The sequence below is a fragment of the Eutrema salsugineum genome, unplaced genomic scaffold, assembly GCF_000478725.1.
Source record: "Eutrema salsugineum unplaced genomic scaffold, Eutsalg1_0 scaffold_6, whole genome shotgun sequence".
Classification (NCBI taxonomy): Eukaryota; Viridiplantae; Streptophyta; class Magnoliopsida; order Brassicales; family Brassicaceae; genus Eutrema; species Eutrema salsugineum.
Window position 1 is genome coordinate 2860176 of NW_006256547.1, and position 16775 is coordinate 2876950.

The following is a 16775-nucleotide window of genomic DNA, read 5'->3' on the forward strand; positions in this document are numbered from 1 at the left end:
AGAAAATTTTTTTGGCTGTAGGCAGATGTTTCATCAGATTGTCCCCAAATCCGGCTCTATCCATTACATATTTACATGCATCTTAAGTCCTTGGCAAAGATGGTTTAACTCTTTGTAGTTTGGAAGAAATGATTATACAAAAGGGAATATTTTATTTGTATTAAAACATTCACAAATTACAAAGACTTGTAGATCATGCTCGTAGTGCGATAATTGAAAGAAATAAAGAAAAAAAGAAGAAGAAGAGAATCTAAATCTACAAAAGAGACAAATGAAAGTGACCAGTTTGGTCTGGGAAAAAAAGAGGGAAGATCGTAGAAGGTGAAGAAGAGTAAGTTGTACAGAAAAAAAAGCCTGTATGGTCGTTGTCTCTCAACGTAACGCAGAGTAGAGACGCATATGAGATTGCTACTTCACAGTCAATTCCACCTTTCTAAAATTTATTTCAGTAAAGAAAAATAAAAAGTTGAAATGAATAGTTCTGTTTTTATTAGGTAGTAGATGACAATTCCGTTACATCGTTTTGGCAATTTCGTCTCCTCAAGAAAGCTCTAGTCTGTTGGGTTTATTGCAGTTTTGAGAGATTGTCCTTTTTTTCCAAGTTTTGTTTTATTATGTCTTTTATTTTTTATTAGTTTTTCTTTCTTCTTCCTTTATACATTTGATTTGGCCACTACTACCTACCTTTAAAATAATTATTAAATAAAAACACGTTTGTAAAATATATCTTATAAACCAAAAAGGTATATTTGTATGATGTTTTCCACTACCAAATATTGACAAGTTATTTTTCCTTCTTATGCCAATTACGTTTATGGTGGTTAGATTAAATCAAAATTTTCATAAATTTTTTCATGGTTTATGATTACATCAAAAATACTAAAACGAAGGCGAGGAAAAGGCTAATATGTAAAAAATTATCTAATAAAAGTTTGCCATAACACCCCTATTTTGTTAGTATGAAGAAGATGGGCTTTGCTCTGCGCTTTTTTTGTTGGGTTGTAAGATTCATAGTCATTATGATGAAACTTCCTGAAATGCTAGGTTAAGTTCAAGCACAGACTTGGCCACCAAACCTCCTCTTCTACAAACAGCCCAACAAAGATACATGTGAGCCATACAGATTCTTAAAACGTTGATGAGAACTATGAAATATCTCACCAAGTCACGGTGCTTACCTTGATAGAGAGGGAAGGCAAGCTTTGACTTTCTCTAGTTCCACAAAGCAACGACTGTAGCGCTCGATCCTGCATAGCAATTAAACATGTGTTGTTGAATTCCAAGAGAGTATACACAATGGCTTAGATATGCAGAAAAGGTTGAAACTAAGCCAACCTTTGCTCAGCTTCGATATCTACACCAACAGATGCTGGAGCTGACAGTGATGAGTAAATTGGTGAACCATACATTCTAACCAACTTGAGCAGTAAATCCAGGGAAACGCTCAAATGCCTAAACATAAGATAATAGTGTTAGATACATTATGAACGCAAATCACACATGTATTGCAGCTATGATCGTAAAGATTCAAGTCTGTTTCTTTGTATCCATCAGACATAAATAACTAAGCAGGAAGACTCTGCAATTATTCATTGAGAAAAGTAAATGCTTACTGATCCATGTCACTCCCTAAAAGAGCTGTTAAGATGGGAAGAAGGGAGGTACAAGTATCCAGTGTCAGAATCTCATTTCTCTCGGTTATTATACCCAGGACATCCGCAATAACCTGTAACCAAGGAATAACAAGAGTTGCTTGAGCTGATTATCTTTTTCAGATATCCACTATTAATAGAACTAGAAGATACTACTTACAGCATTATCAGCCATCTTCTCCATCGAACCTATCGTGTTTTTTACATCATTCCTTTCCCAATATCTACGAACTACCTGCAAATTTGGTGAAGCGTTTTAGGAAGATATAAATTAGATGTCTTTTGAATCCCTAAATCAGAAGTCTTTGGCATCTCAACCAACATTGGGAAGGTATAATGTAATATGCAAACACATGTAAACCATAACCAACATTTTCAGTCAAGTTTTCTTTAGGTATTAAAGCTATTAGGACTGAGGAAACAACTTTATCACAGCTTGAATGCTTTCATGTTACCTGTAACTTAGCCAAACGAGACTGCATAGAGCTGACAAATTGATCGTGCTTCACCATTATGTCTTCAGAAATATTATCTTCAGATGGAGAATCGATCCCTTGTTCAACTGGCATATGGTTTCCTCTCTGCTTGAGCTACACGGAAGGAAATACAATATGCATTATCTCTGGGTCTCAGAGGAATAGGAGCAAAAGCATGACTAGATGCGTTGATGGAAATTAGTGTCTATCAAGATGTTCCGATGGCACTAACATTAGAGATTAAATAAATCAGAAACAGTAGTTTCCTCTCTGTCCATTACTCTTATACCTGTCACCCTTTTCTGTTGCACTTAATAGTCAATGTGTTATTTCATCAAGATATCAACCCCAAAACAGAAGATTTAAAGCTATTACCATATTTGAAGGGCGGATGTTAGAAGCAGGGACATTTCCAGCCGAAAAATTCGAAACAGGACCCTCGAAGTTGGAAAATCTTCCTCTTCTCTCCCTATTTATGACGAGTGACTGGAATCTTCCTGATATGGTAAGACACATGAGTGAGACCAACTCATTTTCAATGAAAAGGTGAAAGCTGAGTGGAAAGATTTACCTCCTTTCTGACTTTCAGTGGGACTTGGATCTCTATTTGATTTGTGGCTTACCAAGTCATCTGAAACAAAGACTAAAGCTTAGAACTAAGAACATCATTTATCAAACTCATCATAGCTACGGAAAATTTACAGGGACCAACTATACAAGTGAGTTGCTATCTGATTACAGGGACCAACTATACAAGTGAGAGCCTCAGTAATATTAACCCTATATGGCACTTTTAAGGGGCCAAGGTAGTATAAGACTATCCACTAACATTCATATTGCAATAATACAGGAAAAAAATTCGAAAGCACAACAACATACAGTTTTCATCGTGGTTTCTTGGAGGTGATCCCATCCGTGACCTTGAATTACTCCTGCCATATCTCTTGTATCTAAAATCATTGATGCTTCGCTCAGCTGCACCCCGCATGCCACCCTTGCCACCAGGAAATGTATTCCCATCTGAGATATTACTTGGTTCAACTGGCTGAGACTCTGAAATTTCGGGAACCGGAGCATTTGGCAGATCTGGATTAATTTTGCTATTAGGCGACCTTCGAGTATCAGCCGCCTGCAACGAATAAGGCATGGTTCTTGCAATTATATCAAGTTCTGCTCTGGATTCAGTTGCCTGCTCTATTCTAGGGTCTTCTCTGAGGACAATCACCGGAGCAAAATCTGCTGCCTTATTGACAGGATTCCCCTTTGGGTTAGCTTTTGTAAAATTCCTCCTTGAAGTTGCAGCATTAGAGACACTGGTCGAAACACCCGAGGGTGCTTTTGAAACACTGGTTAAACTGACCCTATGAGGAGTGCCTGGTACACTTCCCGTGGCTTCAAACAGCAGAGAAAACAGGAAATGCCATATCATTTAATCAGCGCTGAGATAAATGAAAGAAGAGACGATAAAAAATAATAGAAGCAAGCATACATGACAACGTCCTTGACTCTTTAGCAACATCTGTATTTTGAGAAACTGGCAACCTTCCGAGAGGCTTTGATTCCTTCATCAAAGAATCTGAATTTTGGGATGTTGATGACCTTCCAATGGACTTTGTTTCTTTTTTCGAAAGATCAGGATTCTGAGAAACAGATAATCGTCCGAGAGACTTTGTTTCCTTCAATAAAGGATCTATGTTCTGGGAAGTGGATACCTTCCCAAGAATAGTCTTTGAGTTATTATCATTGAGAACTGCTGGATCTCTTCCTGAGCCAGATCTTTTCTCTGGATGACCATTTGACTGAGAAGCGCCTCCAGCCATGCATGGCTCAGTACGCTGACCATGCATCCAATAATGAGTGGGGGCTTAAAGATTACAAACAACAAGCACAAGTTTAACAAACCAAAAGAATGCAGAGAGAGAGGAATACCGAGAGATCTACAACCCACACGCCTACACAACTCTGATTGTATGAGCAACCAAGAAGCTTTCCCTCGTGAACATTCATATCTGACAATCTTGACCATCCAACATCCACTCCATCATGACATCTAATTGGTTCCCACGAAAATATCTACAATTTGGAGAGGATTAAACTATAGGAATATGTGAGGAGAGTAGGCATGTCTAATTTGAAAGCATAAGGGTAAACAAACGTAAGAACGAATCCTCAAAAGATGATTCCAAAGTATAATAAATTACCTTGAGGCTTTCTTGCAATCCACAAAGCACCGTCTTTCCATCTGGATTAAAGCTCAAGCAACGGACCCCAGAAGTCTAGCAAAATGAGAATATTAAAAGGTAAGATGAAATTATGATGGCACCGATTTGGCTCAGCGTAAAAGAAGTCGTACCTCAGGTCCACCAGAACCAATCAGCTCGAATGTTTCAAGATCCCAAAATTTTACAGTCCTATCAGCTGAACCTGTTAACACAGGCAAAAACAGAATGCTCTCAACAATCTATATATTCCATGTAAACTTTAGGTGAACGTTGCCAGAGAAAGTAGTAGTCAATATTAAAATCATGTAGGAGGAGCAGAAGGCAACAAGTCAAAAACTTGGAATTCTATTGTTACGTACTCAACATATGGTTTCAATTACGTAAAAATAATGACGCCACGACACAGGCATCTGAATACTCGGGTTAAGCTGGGGTGGTTACCACAACGTTACATATGTGATCATTCACTCTTAGCCTAGAAGTTTCATATGTGTTGGTATCATGTCTATCGTCCCAAAAGAAGAAAGCGAAGGTGTTAATTTCAAGAGTAATACAAACCTGTTGCCAGCAGAAATTCATGAGGATGAAAATCTAGGCTTTGGATTTGCCCTTCATGACACTTGAACTCGGTCAACAGTTTTCCAGCTGTTAAATCCCACACCTGGTAAAGACAAACTGCCTATCAGATCCATTAAAAGATCAAAAAATGGTTTCAGGTAAATTGCTTTTTCAAAAAAACAATAGTATACGAGAGAAGAAAATAAGCAATAACCAAGAAGGTTTAAGCATCCGAAATAATTGGTCAGGTGGCCCTAAACACTCTTCTCTAACACATTTAGCTCAAGTGCAAAGAGGTAACACTAGGTAACACTTATAAAGACAACGCCTACTACAGGAGATACATACAGAGAAAATTAGAAGAAAAGCTAAATCCTTTCAGAAAGGACTAGAACCTCTTGAGAGCCAGTTTTATCCAAAAATGCAGCTTCATTGCTCTAAATTCTCCCAATGAGAAATTCTAACTAATCATGCCAACTAAGCAGCTGTGTTTCCCTCCGCAGTAGACAAGATCTCATATACAGAAATGAAAAATAACCACTAACATGAAAGCAGCTACCAACCTTCACAATGTTGTCCTCTCCTCCAGATACAACCCAGCGACCATCTGGGGTGAATCTGAGTACATTGACTCCTCGAGTGTGACCCTTGTAAGTATGGATGGGACCTTTTTTTCTTAAATCCCATATCTTCAGGTTTGTGTCTAGTGAGCCAGACGCAAAAAACTCACCAAAAGGGTGAAAATCCACCGATATGCAATTTGACCTGTGACCAGTGAGAGTCCTAACAACTACTCATCGAAGCAAGTGAAATAACGCATAAGTAATCATATTAGTCAAACTGAGCCAAATAAGAAGGGTACTTATAAACTGCTAAACTTACTCTTTGCCTCCTCCAAATCCCAAAGTTTGATCGTACCACTAGCAGCTCCTGCTGCAACTAAGGCCTCTGAAGCATCAAACGTCACTGAATCAATTCCGCTCGAGTGCCCATACAAGCTCTGACCACAAAGATCCAAAATAGGTGAGATGCTGATAAACACTCAGAAAGAGAGACTACTATACTACATTATCTGCAAGAGTATAGAAAATTTCTCCTAAAATCAACACATAATGCACCAAGGCAGCCAGGATAGAAGCAGTAGACGGAGAACTGACCAGAATGGCGTTGGGCTTACCGATAGCCCAAAGATTGACCTTGTGATCTTCCCCACCTGTTACTAGAACCCTGGATGATTTCCTTCCGATCTTGAGACAGTTGACAGCAGCAGAATGTGCCACAAATTCCTCTTTGTATCACACACAAGTCAAGGCAAAGCAATGCTACCAAGTGAGAGACTCTAGTCAAAACTCAACTGGACTTGATAAGTCTTAAATTCAAACACACAAGTCTCCAGAGGGTCTTTAATTACTCCACGGGGAAAAAGCAAAAAAAATGAAAAGATAATGAAAAGATGAAAACAGATCTCGTGCACCTGAGAATAAAAGCAGCAGATCAAGCACGGCACTAGTGTTGTTAATCAACGACTCCTAGAACAAACCCTAAAAATAGAATCCCGAGAAAACATGAAAAAAGGAAGAAAATTGATTAAGCAAAAAGGATACGCAGCTTGTAGGCTCGCTTGGTATTCATGGCGGAAACGAAACCCTTGCAATGGAGGACATTCAAATTCCAACTCTCTCAACCAGACCAAAAAAAAATCCAAGAAAGCACAAAGCTTTCTCAAGATCTCCGCTTGACCCAATCTGAAATTTCGAATGGGAAATAGATCAAAACCCCAGAAATCATCTGGGAAGAAAAAAAAATAGAAGCCACGAGGAAATGACGCCGTACCAGCAAAGGGCTTAACTTTTTCTTCTAATAAAAGAGACCCAAAACGCCAATATTACTCTGCCTGCTTCCTCTGCTCCCGAAAAATTCAAATTGGTGAAGAGAGATGAAATGAGTTGAACAGTATTTTAGAAACTGAAAGGAGAAGTTTTTAAGGAATCAGTGAAAAATCTAAATCGAAACGTCGTTGTTCCCTTAGAAAAGAAGAAAATCTTAAGGGAGTAGTAGTAGGTTGAATGAGAAGTTTTAAAGTGAAATCTCTTTCTCCAATGGCGAAGTAAAAAATGAGAGAAGAGAGAGAATGACAGAGCACAGGCACAATGGAGGAGAGAGAGAGAGAAGCAAAAAGGAGGCGCAGAGTAGAGAGAGTCTTTTTAACCTTTGGCTACGTCTTCTTTTCTTTCTCCCTCTCTCTATTTCAAATTCCAAAACAACATTTCTCATTTAATTTTTGGATTCCTCAATTTTCATGCCTCTCACTAGTAGTATCATATTCGTATTTTACATTCACATATACATTTACTAGAAAGAATATAAATGATTCCATTTAACGTTGCTTCTTCTAATGACACCAACCCTGAGTATCGATTCTCTTGTACTCCTCCCACCCTGAGTATTATTTAGTCTTGAATTAAAAAAGATTGAACACGTAAATTGTTTTTTTATTCCAGTTATCAATCGGTTCATAATAACGCTTATAAACCGTTCCAAAAGACAGGTGGTATAACCGTCTATTTAATACATGTGATATTACTATGGGATAAGCATGCTCACTGTATAGTTGCTTCATTTGAGATTCCCATAAAATCAAGTGCACTTTTATAATAACATCTAATCAATTCTCGTAGATCTTCTTCATTGTACCTCACATAGTTTGGGAATTCATGATCTGAGAGCTTTCCTAAATTCATTTGAATCGCCCGAAGTTTGTATTATAGTAATTTATATTTTTGTACTATTATGGTCGCTTTATTGTAACCCATATTTAAACTATGTAATGTACGTCATTATGCAGGGAGCAAATACATGTTCTTGCATTCGTTTAAAAGTACTACATTGCAGAATTAAGTTCCCGGTTTGCAAACTAATTCTTAAGAAATTTGTTTTGAATATATTCATACTGTCGGTGATATAATGGAAATGGACATGTAATCATTAATACGTGATTATTGCTTAGATGATAAATATTTTATTATCATGGACCCCTGTCGATAATTTGGAGGTTTATATGTAAATGAAAATAAATGTTTCAGTAATATGTAGTTTTTTGTCGATCTTATGTCTCGACAATCGGAAATTTTGTCAAAAGCAAGATAAAATTATCTTGATTTATCGGCTGTACGTGAGTAATTCCTCCATCTACTATTTATATATTCTAGTGTCTAAAACAACTTTATTATCTTTAACAACAACAAAAAAAAACAGTTTTACAGATAACGTAGTGTGAAGATAAATAAGCGAACCAATATGAGAATATTATAACATTACAAATGTACACATAATGAAATAACAGTGACATTAGATAGACCAACGTTGGATAGACAAAAAATAAAGGTAGAAGGTTTGGCTTGAAAATAACGGACGACCTAATTGCATGGGGCCATGAGAGATCCCATCATCACACTCACATTCAAGTACACAACTCTATATCTAAAAACAAATAAAAACTCTTTATAAATCATGACAGCCAAATTTTGAAACAGAAACCTACAATTACGGGTATAAATAAGCGTTTTGACTTTAAATTAATGTCCCACTTATATAATAGGCCGCTTGCGTTTCAAACTGCACTCTGCTAATTAAAAAGGTTAACTCAATCATTGCCACCATGGTCTGCCCTGGCCTGGCCTAGATGTGCTGTCACTAAATCTGAGTTTTGTAATCCAATAATTTTATTCATATTTTTAAGAGTTGGTTTATTGTTTTTGATGCTCGAATCTCCATCCACTCGAATTTTTATAATAAACGTTGAATGTGTTAGGGCGTTGGAAGACGTGATACATGGACGTGTTAGTACATTAAAGCATGTCCATTGGGGACTGTAGAAAGAGTTCGGCTTGAGTTCATAGGCAGTTTTGATTAAAAAAAGAAAAGAAATAATGCTTATATGGGAAGGATCGGTTCATCAGGACAACCTGAAGACCCCAGGTTAGTCCAAGTTTGTCCAGGTGGGCAAAGATGTCATTGGGCGAAGGTTTTTTTTTTTAATTTTCGAAATTAGAAAAAAAAAAATTTTCATATCTAATGAATCTCTTTAGAAGGGATTCACCAATGGACATGCTCTTAGGGTCGCGCAACAATAATACTCCTCACAAAACCAACATATTACTAAAAAACATTTTTCCCTCCGATAATAGTAAAAATGACAAACTCATGAAATACAAAGAAAATCGGAGTGTGCCCATGATGAAGAATATAAGTTTAGGTCTTTAATATGTATTATCACATTCTCCTCCTAGAGGCTAGAGCTCGACAACAAATTAAAATTTCCAGGGTTTTGGTACATCAACTTTGAGGCAGTTGGAGATGTGGAGATAGAATCACCTCCTCGGTTGCCAAAAAAATGTCAAAAACTACGTGAAAAAACATATGGTTTACAATTTGCATATTTACCATTTGGACGATTATTTTTTAAATATATTCGCTGTTCTTTATTAAGGATAAATTTGTTTTTATTGTTCTTTATCTTTTTATTGTTTTATAAACTATTTACTAATCCTGGTATAATAGATTTGCTGTTTTTCATTCTTTAGTAAGTACTACTAGTTATGTCTATTTTATGTTTAACTAGTTGTAGTACATTTCAACTCCTTGTTTCCAATCATTCAACTAAAAAAGTTCCTTCACTTACAGCTAGTTATCAGTAATTCCACCCGCCAAAAAACTTATTAACTGCTTTAAACAATGTTTACCCAATCAGATCGACAATAACTAGTTTTGGAACGCCTTCCTTTAGACTAGTATAACGTCGTAATTTTTTTTAAAATAAGAGACTATCACCAACACTAACAAAAGCGTGAGCCATGAGGTTTCAAAGACTTAACCATCACAGTTCGACCATCACCTAGATGAAACGTGATTGATGACGACTTTCTCAAGAACAATGAATTTATTGATCCTCCATTTCACTTGTAAAAAAAGGAGATCATTACCAATACCTCAACGACGAGGCTGAACTATTTACGAATCTCCCTTATACAAACAGTCAGACACTTGAAAATAGGAAATACTGTCTAACAACAAAGAGAGGAATGCGATTATGCGAATTCCAAACCAAAGATTGGAATCGGAAAAAGTCATCTGAAAACCTAAGAAACTGTTTCCGCCAGGCTCCTTCAAGTATAATCCACACTATATACTATCTACTCAATACCACTCACTGGATGAGACCATTCAAGAACATGATACTACATTCAATGATGTTAGTCTCTCAAGTGCTAACCCGATCTAGTGGAATGATCTCCAGTCCCGAATCACACTTGCCATCGTGTGATCAAGAGCCAACCATTTCGTTTCAAAATACTTAAATGATGCTAGTCTTAAACGCAACAAATTCGATCCTGATCTTGATATGGAAGAAACTGGTGTTTGAAAATAACCTCAGCCTCAATTTCCACTTACGAATAAAGAATCCATATCAAAATCAAACTTTTCGTTTCTAAGATGAAGCATACATCTAAACTAACAGAGTGAAATCAATAACGAGATCAAGGGCAATGGTAGAATCAATCACAAAATGGGAAAGGTGAAGCCTTTTATGTATATGATTGCTAAATGTATACATACATCAGAGTACATACAAATCTCATTCACAAATGTATTCTCCACTCCCAGTTTTCAGTGAACACAACAAGAAAAGAGACTGAGAAAGAGAGACGAGAGATTAAAAAAAGAATTTGCCTTTTTGTTCAATCACGGATCGATGAACTCGAATTCGTCTTCCTTGAGATGCGCGACAAATTTGACAGGACCACGACCTTCGATCTCTTTGAAGAACTCAACTTTGTACGGAAGATTAGCTGATATTCGTTTCCCTTTCCAGACGGCGACGTAATCTTTGAGTTTACCTTCCATCCCTTCCAATTCAACCTCCGGCACGCGATTTACATGATAGACCTTCAACGGCACAGTCACCCTAACCCTAGATCCTACCTTCGCCTTCGCTTCCGCTTCGATTTCCTCCTCCTCCGACGGAGACGGCGAAGACGAAGGATCGGCCTCTGTGTTCACCGAATCGGCGGATTTTACAGCCACATCGCATCGAATCGTCATCCTCGAAGTTCTTCTTGAGCTCGCGCGTTTGATTCCAGATTGAGAGGAGAAAAGCGAGAGAGGGATGACGATGCAAGATTTGAGCGCCATGGGCCTAGTAGCAGCAGTGGCGGAAGCGGAGAGACAGTCGTGAGAGGCCGGAGGACGAACGGCGGCAGCGATCGCCGGTGACAGAGCGAATGGGCTACTCATCTGAGTCAGAGAGGAGAAAATATGTTGCAAGATTGGGGATGTGGAAAACACAACTGTTTCGTATCCTTGTTCTTTATTATATTCTATATATTGTGTGACACAAGATGATGTTAATTTTTTTTTTAGTAGATAGAACCCAGTAAAAAATAACCCATATCAGATGAAACAACAATACGTATAAGAATGCTATTGTTATCGTGATTGATAACCGATATCAAATGAAAGATACGTATAAACTTTATTTATCTGGATGTGATTTGAATAAGACTTGAAATAGACGTGGCAATGAAATGGATAAACGCGAAAGAAAAAGATAAACTTCTTGGTTTGTTGTGAGTGACGAAGAGAAGATAACTCTAAGATTTAGGAAATTAAAAGGATAAGAGTGAATTACTAACAAGTGAAAAGGAAAGGAGAGCATAGTGAAGAAACGTGTCCTTTGAAAAGGACAATGCGGAGAATTTCACGGGATGAGAAACGTGCGGCTTCAAGTGTAAATGCTTTTAGAGTTCCGAGTCAGACACACAGAATCTCTCCCAGTTTTGAATATAGTTTAGAGATTCGATTACTTTTATAACATATCTATATGTATGATAAGTGATAACTAAATTTATTTCCTCTTCTTGTTGTTAAGAGGTTAAATCATTGAGCTTTCCGGTTTCTCAGGTTTGACAAAGCAAAAAAAAGAAGGATATATCAGGTCAAGGTCATTAAGAATTGTCCTATTCGCGTTACCGAGCAACTACACTAACGCCTCGCATTATTCCTATTCACCACCACAATACCTAAAAATTCAAAATAATATGTCAAGACAGAGAGACCTGAAGAGTAACAAACCTGCGTGAATTGACAAATCCAGACGAAAATAAGGGGGAACACACGACTCATTGTCGGAAAACACATATAGTACATATATATGATTCGAAACACACACATGGGAGAAAAAAAAAGGGCAAAAGAATTTACAAAGGGGTTTAGGGTTTTTAGGGAACTTATGGCACAAAAGGTAGGATTGTGGTCCATATACTCTCATGTTATTTCTCTCATCGCATAGCTATTGACGCCGACCAGAACAAAAACCATCACCAACAAAAAAAAAAAACAACAAAGAATTCCAGATATATAAACACCCAAACTCTTTCTCTCTTTCTCCTTCTCTCCATCCATCCACATAATTTGATGAGACTTAATAACTATAAATGTCGTGCAGGAGCATTACCGATCAATCTGCATTGTTCCGGTAGCATAGTCGATATCACCTCTCCATTCAATGCAAACAGCTCTCCGTCTATACCACAACTGTCATGCGTCTGTTTTCCCGCCTTTATTTTCACCGACTTCACCTGCAATTTTTGTCATGCATTTTATCAAACTATTCTCAGCATTCGGTTTGACCAGCATATAGGACAGAAAAAGGAGAGCCTTGAGAGAGGAACAATTTACCTTTACACACTCGACATAAGGAAGCGAAAGGTGTCGACCGGTTTGCAGAAGGATAAAAAACCTCAGCAACCTCAGTCTTCCACACCCATGAACCAAGAGCATGTCCATCGTCCCATCGTCATGTTCAGAATTTGGAGCCACGACTTGAGAACTCTGCACCGTCCGACAAGCATGGTTACAGACCATGATGCCAAGGAAATGTCCCTTTCTAGCAACCCACTTATCTTCAAATCTTGGTGTTATGCTCTGCTTCCTCAGTCCTGTCTCTATATCCTCAGGAGGACCTGGCAGCTCGATCGAGTTTTCTATATCCCAAGCAGACGGTTCACTGTCCCATTTGGGTCCCGCATCCCAGATTGGACCCGGGTCTGATACAGTAGATGAAATGTCTTCTCTGTCATGAGCACCGGCATTCCCCCATGAACATCGCGTTGGAGGATCCTGCACGGATGTTAACCCCATCCATCCTTTATCTGTTCTTGACTTTGACCTTGTCCTTGGCCAATTAGGGGTTGTTGACTGTCCTTGAGGGTGAACCACCTCTGGCTCAGCTGCAACATCTCTTCTGCCAGAGGACAAGCGTTTCATTTTAGGATCTATTCCACGAACATATTCAGATGGCTCGGTGCTCGCATGTGTGCTGCTACATGTGTCCAGCTCGCCTACGCTTGGGGTCATTATAGAGTCAATACTTGATAAGCTGGAGGCTCTAGGCATTCCTTCTTTGCTTGATCTCCTCATTACATCCGTGTAAAGATCTTGCACATCAACAACTTCCTTTTCAGGTATAGTTTTGCCTTCTGCATCCTCTTTTTGCGCCGGAAGATATTCCACTTCATAGCTATACTTTGGCAAACACATGAACTTGAGGAATCCAGCAACTAAGTAACGCATCGGACCAAAGCGTTTTTGGTACTTCTCAGAGAGCTCCAAAACTGCAAATAGATAACGACAGCACAGTTTAAAAATCATGAATTTAGATATAGCAAGTGAATGTGACGAACATCATTTGTTAAAGGTACTGATATGTGCAAAGGAAATACTTCACAGCAATAATCCTGACCGTTAAACACAAAATTCACCATTATAACTATATTGCAGAATGCTATGACAAGCAAGCGTCGTGGGAGTCAAAGAGAATGAGCAAGGAAGCTAGGAATGCAAAATCAAAACTGACCACACTTGAGAAACTGTTTATCAATAGAAGGCCTTACAAGACAGAGCACACAGGTATTCTCACTTACCATCGCTAACAAAACCATAGTAGGAGACAGTCATTCCAAAGTGCATTACACCCGTATGAATCCATTCAACAGCAAACACATCAGTAGCTGTTAGGCCACCCTAAACCAAAACAAAAAAAAAAACCTTTGAACTGAGAAAGAGCAGAAGCTAGATAATGTTGGTGGCCGTATAAACCAAAGCAGCGACCAATAGGATATTAGCCAGGAGTACCTTAACGATAGAGAGTGCTGCAGAAATAGGATCTCTAACACCAAGTACAGTCCAAACTAACGAGTTATCAGAGCCAGCAGGCACTATTCCAATTGGGATAGAAACCCCTTCTTTCTGATTGCTTCGAGAAAGTAGACCATTAAGTACCTGCAACATTGGAAAGGGGCAGGGTATGAGATGTAAATAGATTGTAGGAGAGGTTAATATCATTTCCATGCATCTTAATCTACCTAAAGAGTTCTATATCAAATGAAAAAAATCAAGAGTGACAGTCATGTGTTTCAACTCGAGCAAGTATTTCCCTATAAGATGCATCCCAAATTCCTCGCTCCGGAGGATAAGAGTTACTAAACTCTTAAAATGATTCAGCATGCTTGAAAAGTGGCGTGAGCACGCTGAAATAAGCCAATAAATTTCCGTTTCAATACAAAACTTGGTTCAGAATCACATTAAGGCAGTAGGGCATGTAATAAGCCAGATAAGAAAAAAGAAGTATGGTATAACAGGAACAACACTTCTCGAACTTAACTCCTAAAGAAAATAGAAAACAAGTGAGCATAGTTTAGGAAGGCTAACTATCACACCTCATTGATGATTCCGTCTCCTCCAACACAAATTATACCTGGAAGAATTATTAAGATCTCATAAGTAATAGTAGATATGTAAGATGAAGAAACGAATATTAGAAGCTGATGTGTGTAAAACAAATCATTCAGTGATGGACCAAGCGTTAGTACCGTCTGAGCATAAGCTAATGTCGACTGTGGAAGCCAACTCTCTCGCATGGCCCGCTTTATTTGTTTTGACAACCTCCAACTTAATCCCGGCCAGCTGTGAGAGTTTACAGAATGACAAACAATACAAAAAGGATAATTATTTTATAAAAGTTGCATAACGGGATTGGAGAAATGGAAATGTTCTTTACGGTAGTGAAGATCTAGACAACTTAATTCAAACCCAATTTCTGATAGTAGACAAAAGTGGATAACAATGTGATGATGTAGACTACGACATCCAAATAAAACAAAAGGATAGAAAATGTACCTTGAAAATTGGTTCCACTACATCGTGGAAAACCTTGGTAGACCGGCCATGCCCTGACCTAGGGTTCAGTATGACAAGCATTTTCGGTGCACTCTTACACCTGAAGACCAACTCAGGAGGAGTATCGATGGGGACCGAAAATAACTCAGACGAAGCCTGTTTCTTTGAGACTAAAGGATGTGGCAAACAATTGATAAAACATTGTTGATCTGCAAAACTGGCCACCCACTGAACTGCTTCTTCTACTGTAGGTGCAATGAAACGGAAATCCTTGCGACTTCTCTTTGGTTTCGTGAAGCAAGAAAGGCCACAAGAACCTTTTCCAATTGGATAAGCATGGACGGTGAAATGCCTGAGACCGACATTGTATGTCAACTGTCAAAAACAAGAAAACATGGATAAGTTTTCTGACCCTGTTCTTACAATACACACAGAGTCCATTGCAAGGCCAATTACACCAAGAGAGAGGGAGAAAAATCTACCGAGACAACATCGTCAAGCTGTAGCATGTCGGAACTCCAAACCAGAGCCTTGCTTGTAAGCTTCGCATCAACTGCTTTTTTGTTAAAGATATCTGTGGCAGATGGTTGCTGTATCTCTGTTGCATCTTTCCCACTGGCAGATTTTCTCTTATCCAATAAAAGCTTACCAGAGTAAACAAGACTACCTAACAAATCTGATTTCTCATCCCCTCCACCAATTTCAATCCGATGCTCATCAGCTTTTGGTTTTACCTGCGGATCATTTGTGATCTCAGCACGTCTCGAAGATGCCTTCACCTTCTTGCTTCGCTTTTCAGGGAATACTACAGGGGATGATTGCTGAGATCCGCCGGTAGCAATTTGAGAGCAAATACCTAATCTCCTAAGCGATTGTTGTGCCTGAGGGATCGCTACTCTTAAAGAAGGGTTCCGGTTTACGCCACTCTTCTGCATATCCGTAAGCTGATCTCTCTGCTCCCGAGTCCCGCCGACGAAACAAACACACAGCGATCGGGAGGCATACACAAATAAAAACCCTAAACTCCTTTGATGAGCACAAACAGAGAAACCAAAGAAACCTTCTTGAAACTATTTCTCTGTCGAGCTGGTCAACAAACAGATTTTCGAGATAATTAAGGCAGCGAAACCATTCCTAATCCAACCGCGAAAAAACCGTATCAGATCCGTATACGCGTTTTCGGGAATTTTTCCTTGTTCAAAACTTCCTGCAAGAAAATTCGTGCCATGGATCGATTCATATAAAGCAGCATTTTGATCAAATTTCTATCAAAATAAGAACACTACTCAACAGATCATTCGAATCGTAAGAAATGAAGAAAAAAAAAACGAATCTGAAAACGGAATCGTTGCTTAATTAAAAGACAAGATTGAGAGCTGCTCAGCTAATTTTGTCGTCTTACCTTAGTCTATCGGCGAAGAACAGAAAAAAGAAGAAGAGAGGAGTGTAGCAAAGTAACGCCGCCGGATCGGAGGATCTGAGAACCGTAGAAGTGGCGGGGAGAGAAAAGAAGAAGACGATAATGGCGGAGATGAGTCGATTCTATTCGATTCGATTCGATTTGGATTTCGACTCGACAGCTGAAACCTATGGCCCCTCCTTTCGGATTTATTTCCACTACAGAACCTTTT

At 38.6% G+C, this 16775-nt stretch overlaps 3 protein-coding genes across 5 annotated transcripts; all 3 read right to left on the reverse strand.

Moving 5' to 3' along the window:
* Nucleotides 1-821: 821 nt before the first annotated feature.
* Nucleotides 822-7094, reverse strand: LOC18013003 (katanin p80 WD40 repeat-containing subunit B1 homolog). Of its 3 annotated transcripts, none has more exons than XM_024151430.1 (19): nucleotides 6742-7091; nucleotides 6513-6653; nucleotides 6066-6196; nucleotides 5791-5908; nucleotides 5472-5698; nucleotides 4909-5011; nucleotides 4482-4552; nucleotides 4330-4404; nucleotides 4058-4201; nucleotides 3618-3963; nucleotides 3008-3520; nucleotides 2700-2771; nucleotides 2504-2625; nucleotides 2108-2242; nucleotides 1813-1887; nucleotides 1614-1726; nucleotides 1336-1452; nucleotides 1179-1247; nucleotides 822-1084 (listed from the first exon to the last, which is right to left on the reverse strand). In XM_024151430.1, the coding sequence occupies exons 2-19, from the start codon at nucleotides 6538-6540 to the stop codon at nucleotides 1018-1020; spliced, it is 2526 nt and encodes an 841-aa protein (XP_024007198.1). In that variant the 5' UTR covers nucleotides 6541-6653; nucleotides 6742-7091; the 3' UTR covers nucleotides 822-1017. The 3 variants fall into 3 exon arrangements, with proteins under 3 accessions (XP_024007198.1, XP_006394609.2, XP_024007199.1); XM_006394547.2 differs by having other exon boundaries at nucleotides 2700-2759; nucleotides 6742-7087; XM_024151431.1 differs by lacking the exons at nucleotides 822-1084; nucleotides 1179-1247; nucleotides 1336-1452; nucleotides 1614-1726; nucleotides 1813-1887 and adding an exon at nucleotides 2361-2430 and having other exon boundaries at nucleotides 2107-2242; nucleotides 6742-7094.
* Nucleotides 7095-10463: 3369 nt separating this feature from the next.
* LOC18012053 (ferredoxin-thioredoxin reductase, variable chain, chloroplastic) lies at nucleotides 10464-11321 on the reverse strand. Its single transcript, XM_006394548.2, has one exon. The coding sequence runs from the start codon at nucleotides 11200-11202 to the stop codon at nucleotides 10651-10653; it is 552 nt and encodes a 183-aa protein (XP_006394610.1). The 5' UTR covers nucleotides 11203-11321; the 3' UTR covers nucleotides 10464-10650.
* A 747-nt stretch (nucleotides 11322-12068) lies between these two features.
* LOC18011493 (sphingoid long-chain bases kinase 1) lies at nucleotides 12069-16775 on the reverse strand. Its single transcript, XM_006394549.2, has 9 exons — nucleotides 16547-16775; nucleotides 15627-16351; nucleotides 15145-15519; nucleotides 14838-14931; nucleotides 14685-14722; nucleotides 14101-14247; nucleotides 13890-13989; nucleotides 12646-13580; nucleotides 12069-12545 (listed from the first exon to the last, which is right to left on the reverse strand). The coding sequence occupies exons 2-9, from the start codon at nucleotides 16077-16079 to the stop codon at nucleotides 12396-12398; spliced, it is 2292 nt and encodes a 763-aa protein (XP_006394611.1). The 5' UTR covers nucleotides 16080-16351; nucleotides 16547-16775; the 3' UTR covers nucleotides 12069-12395.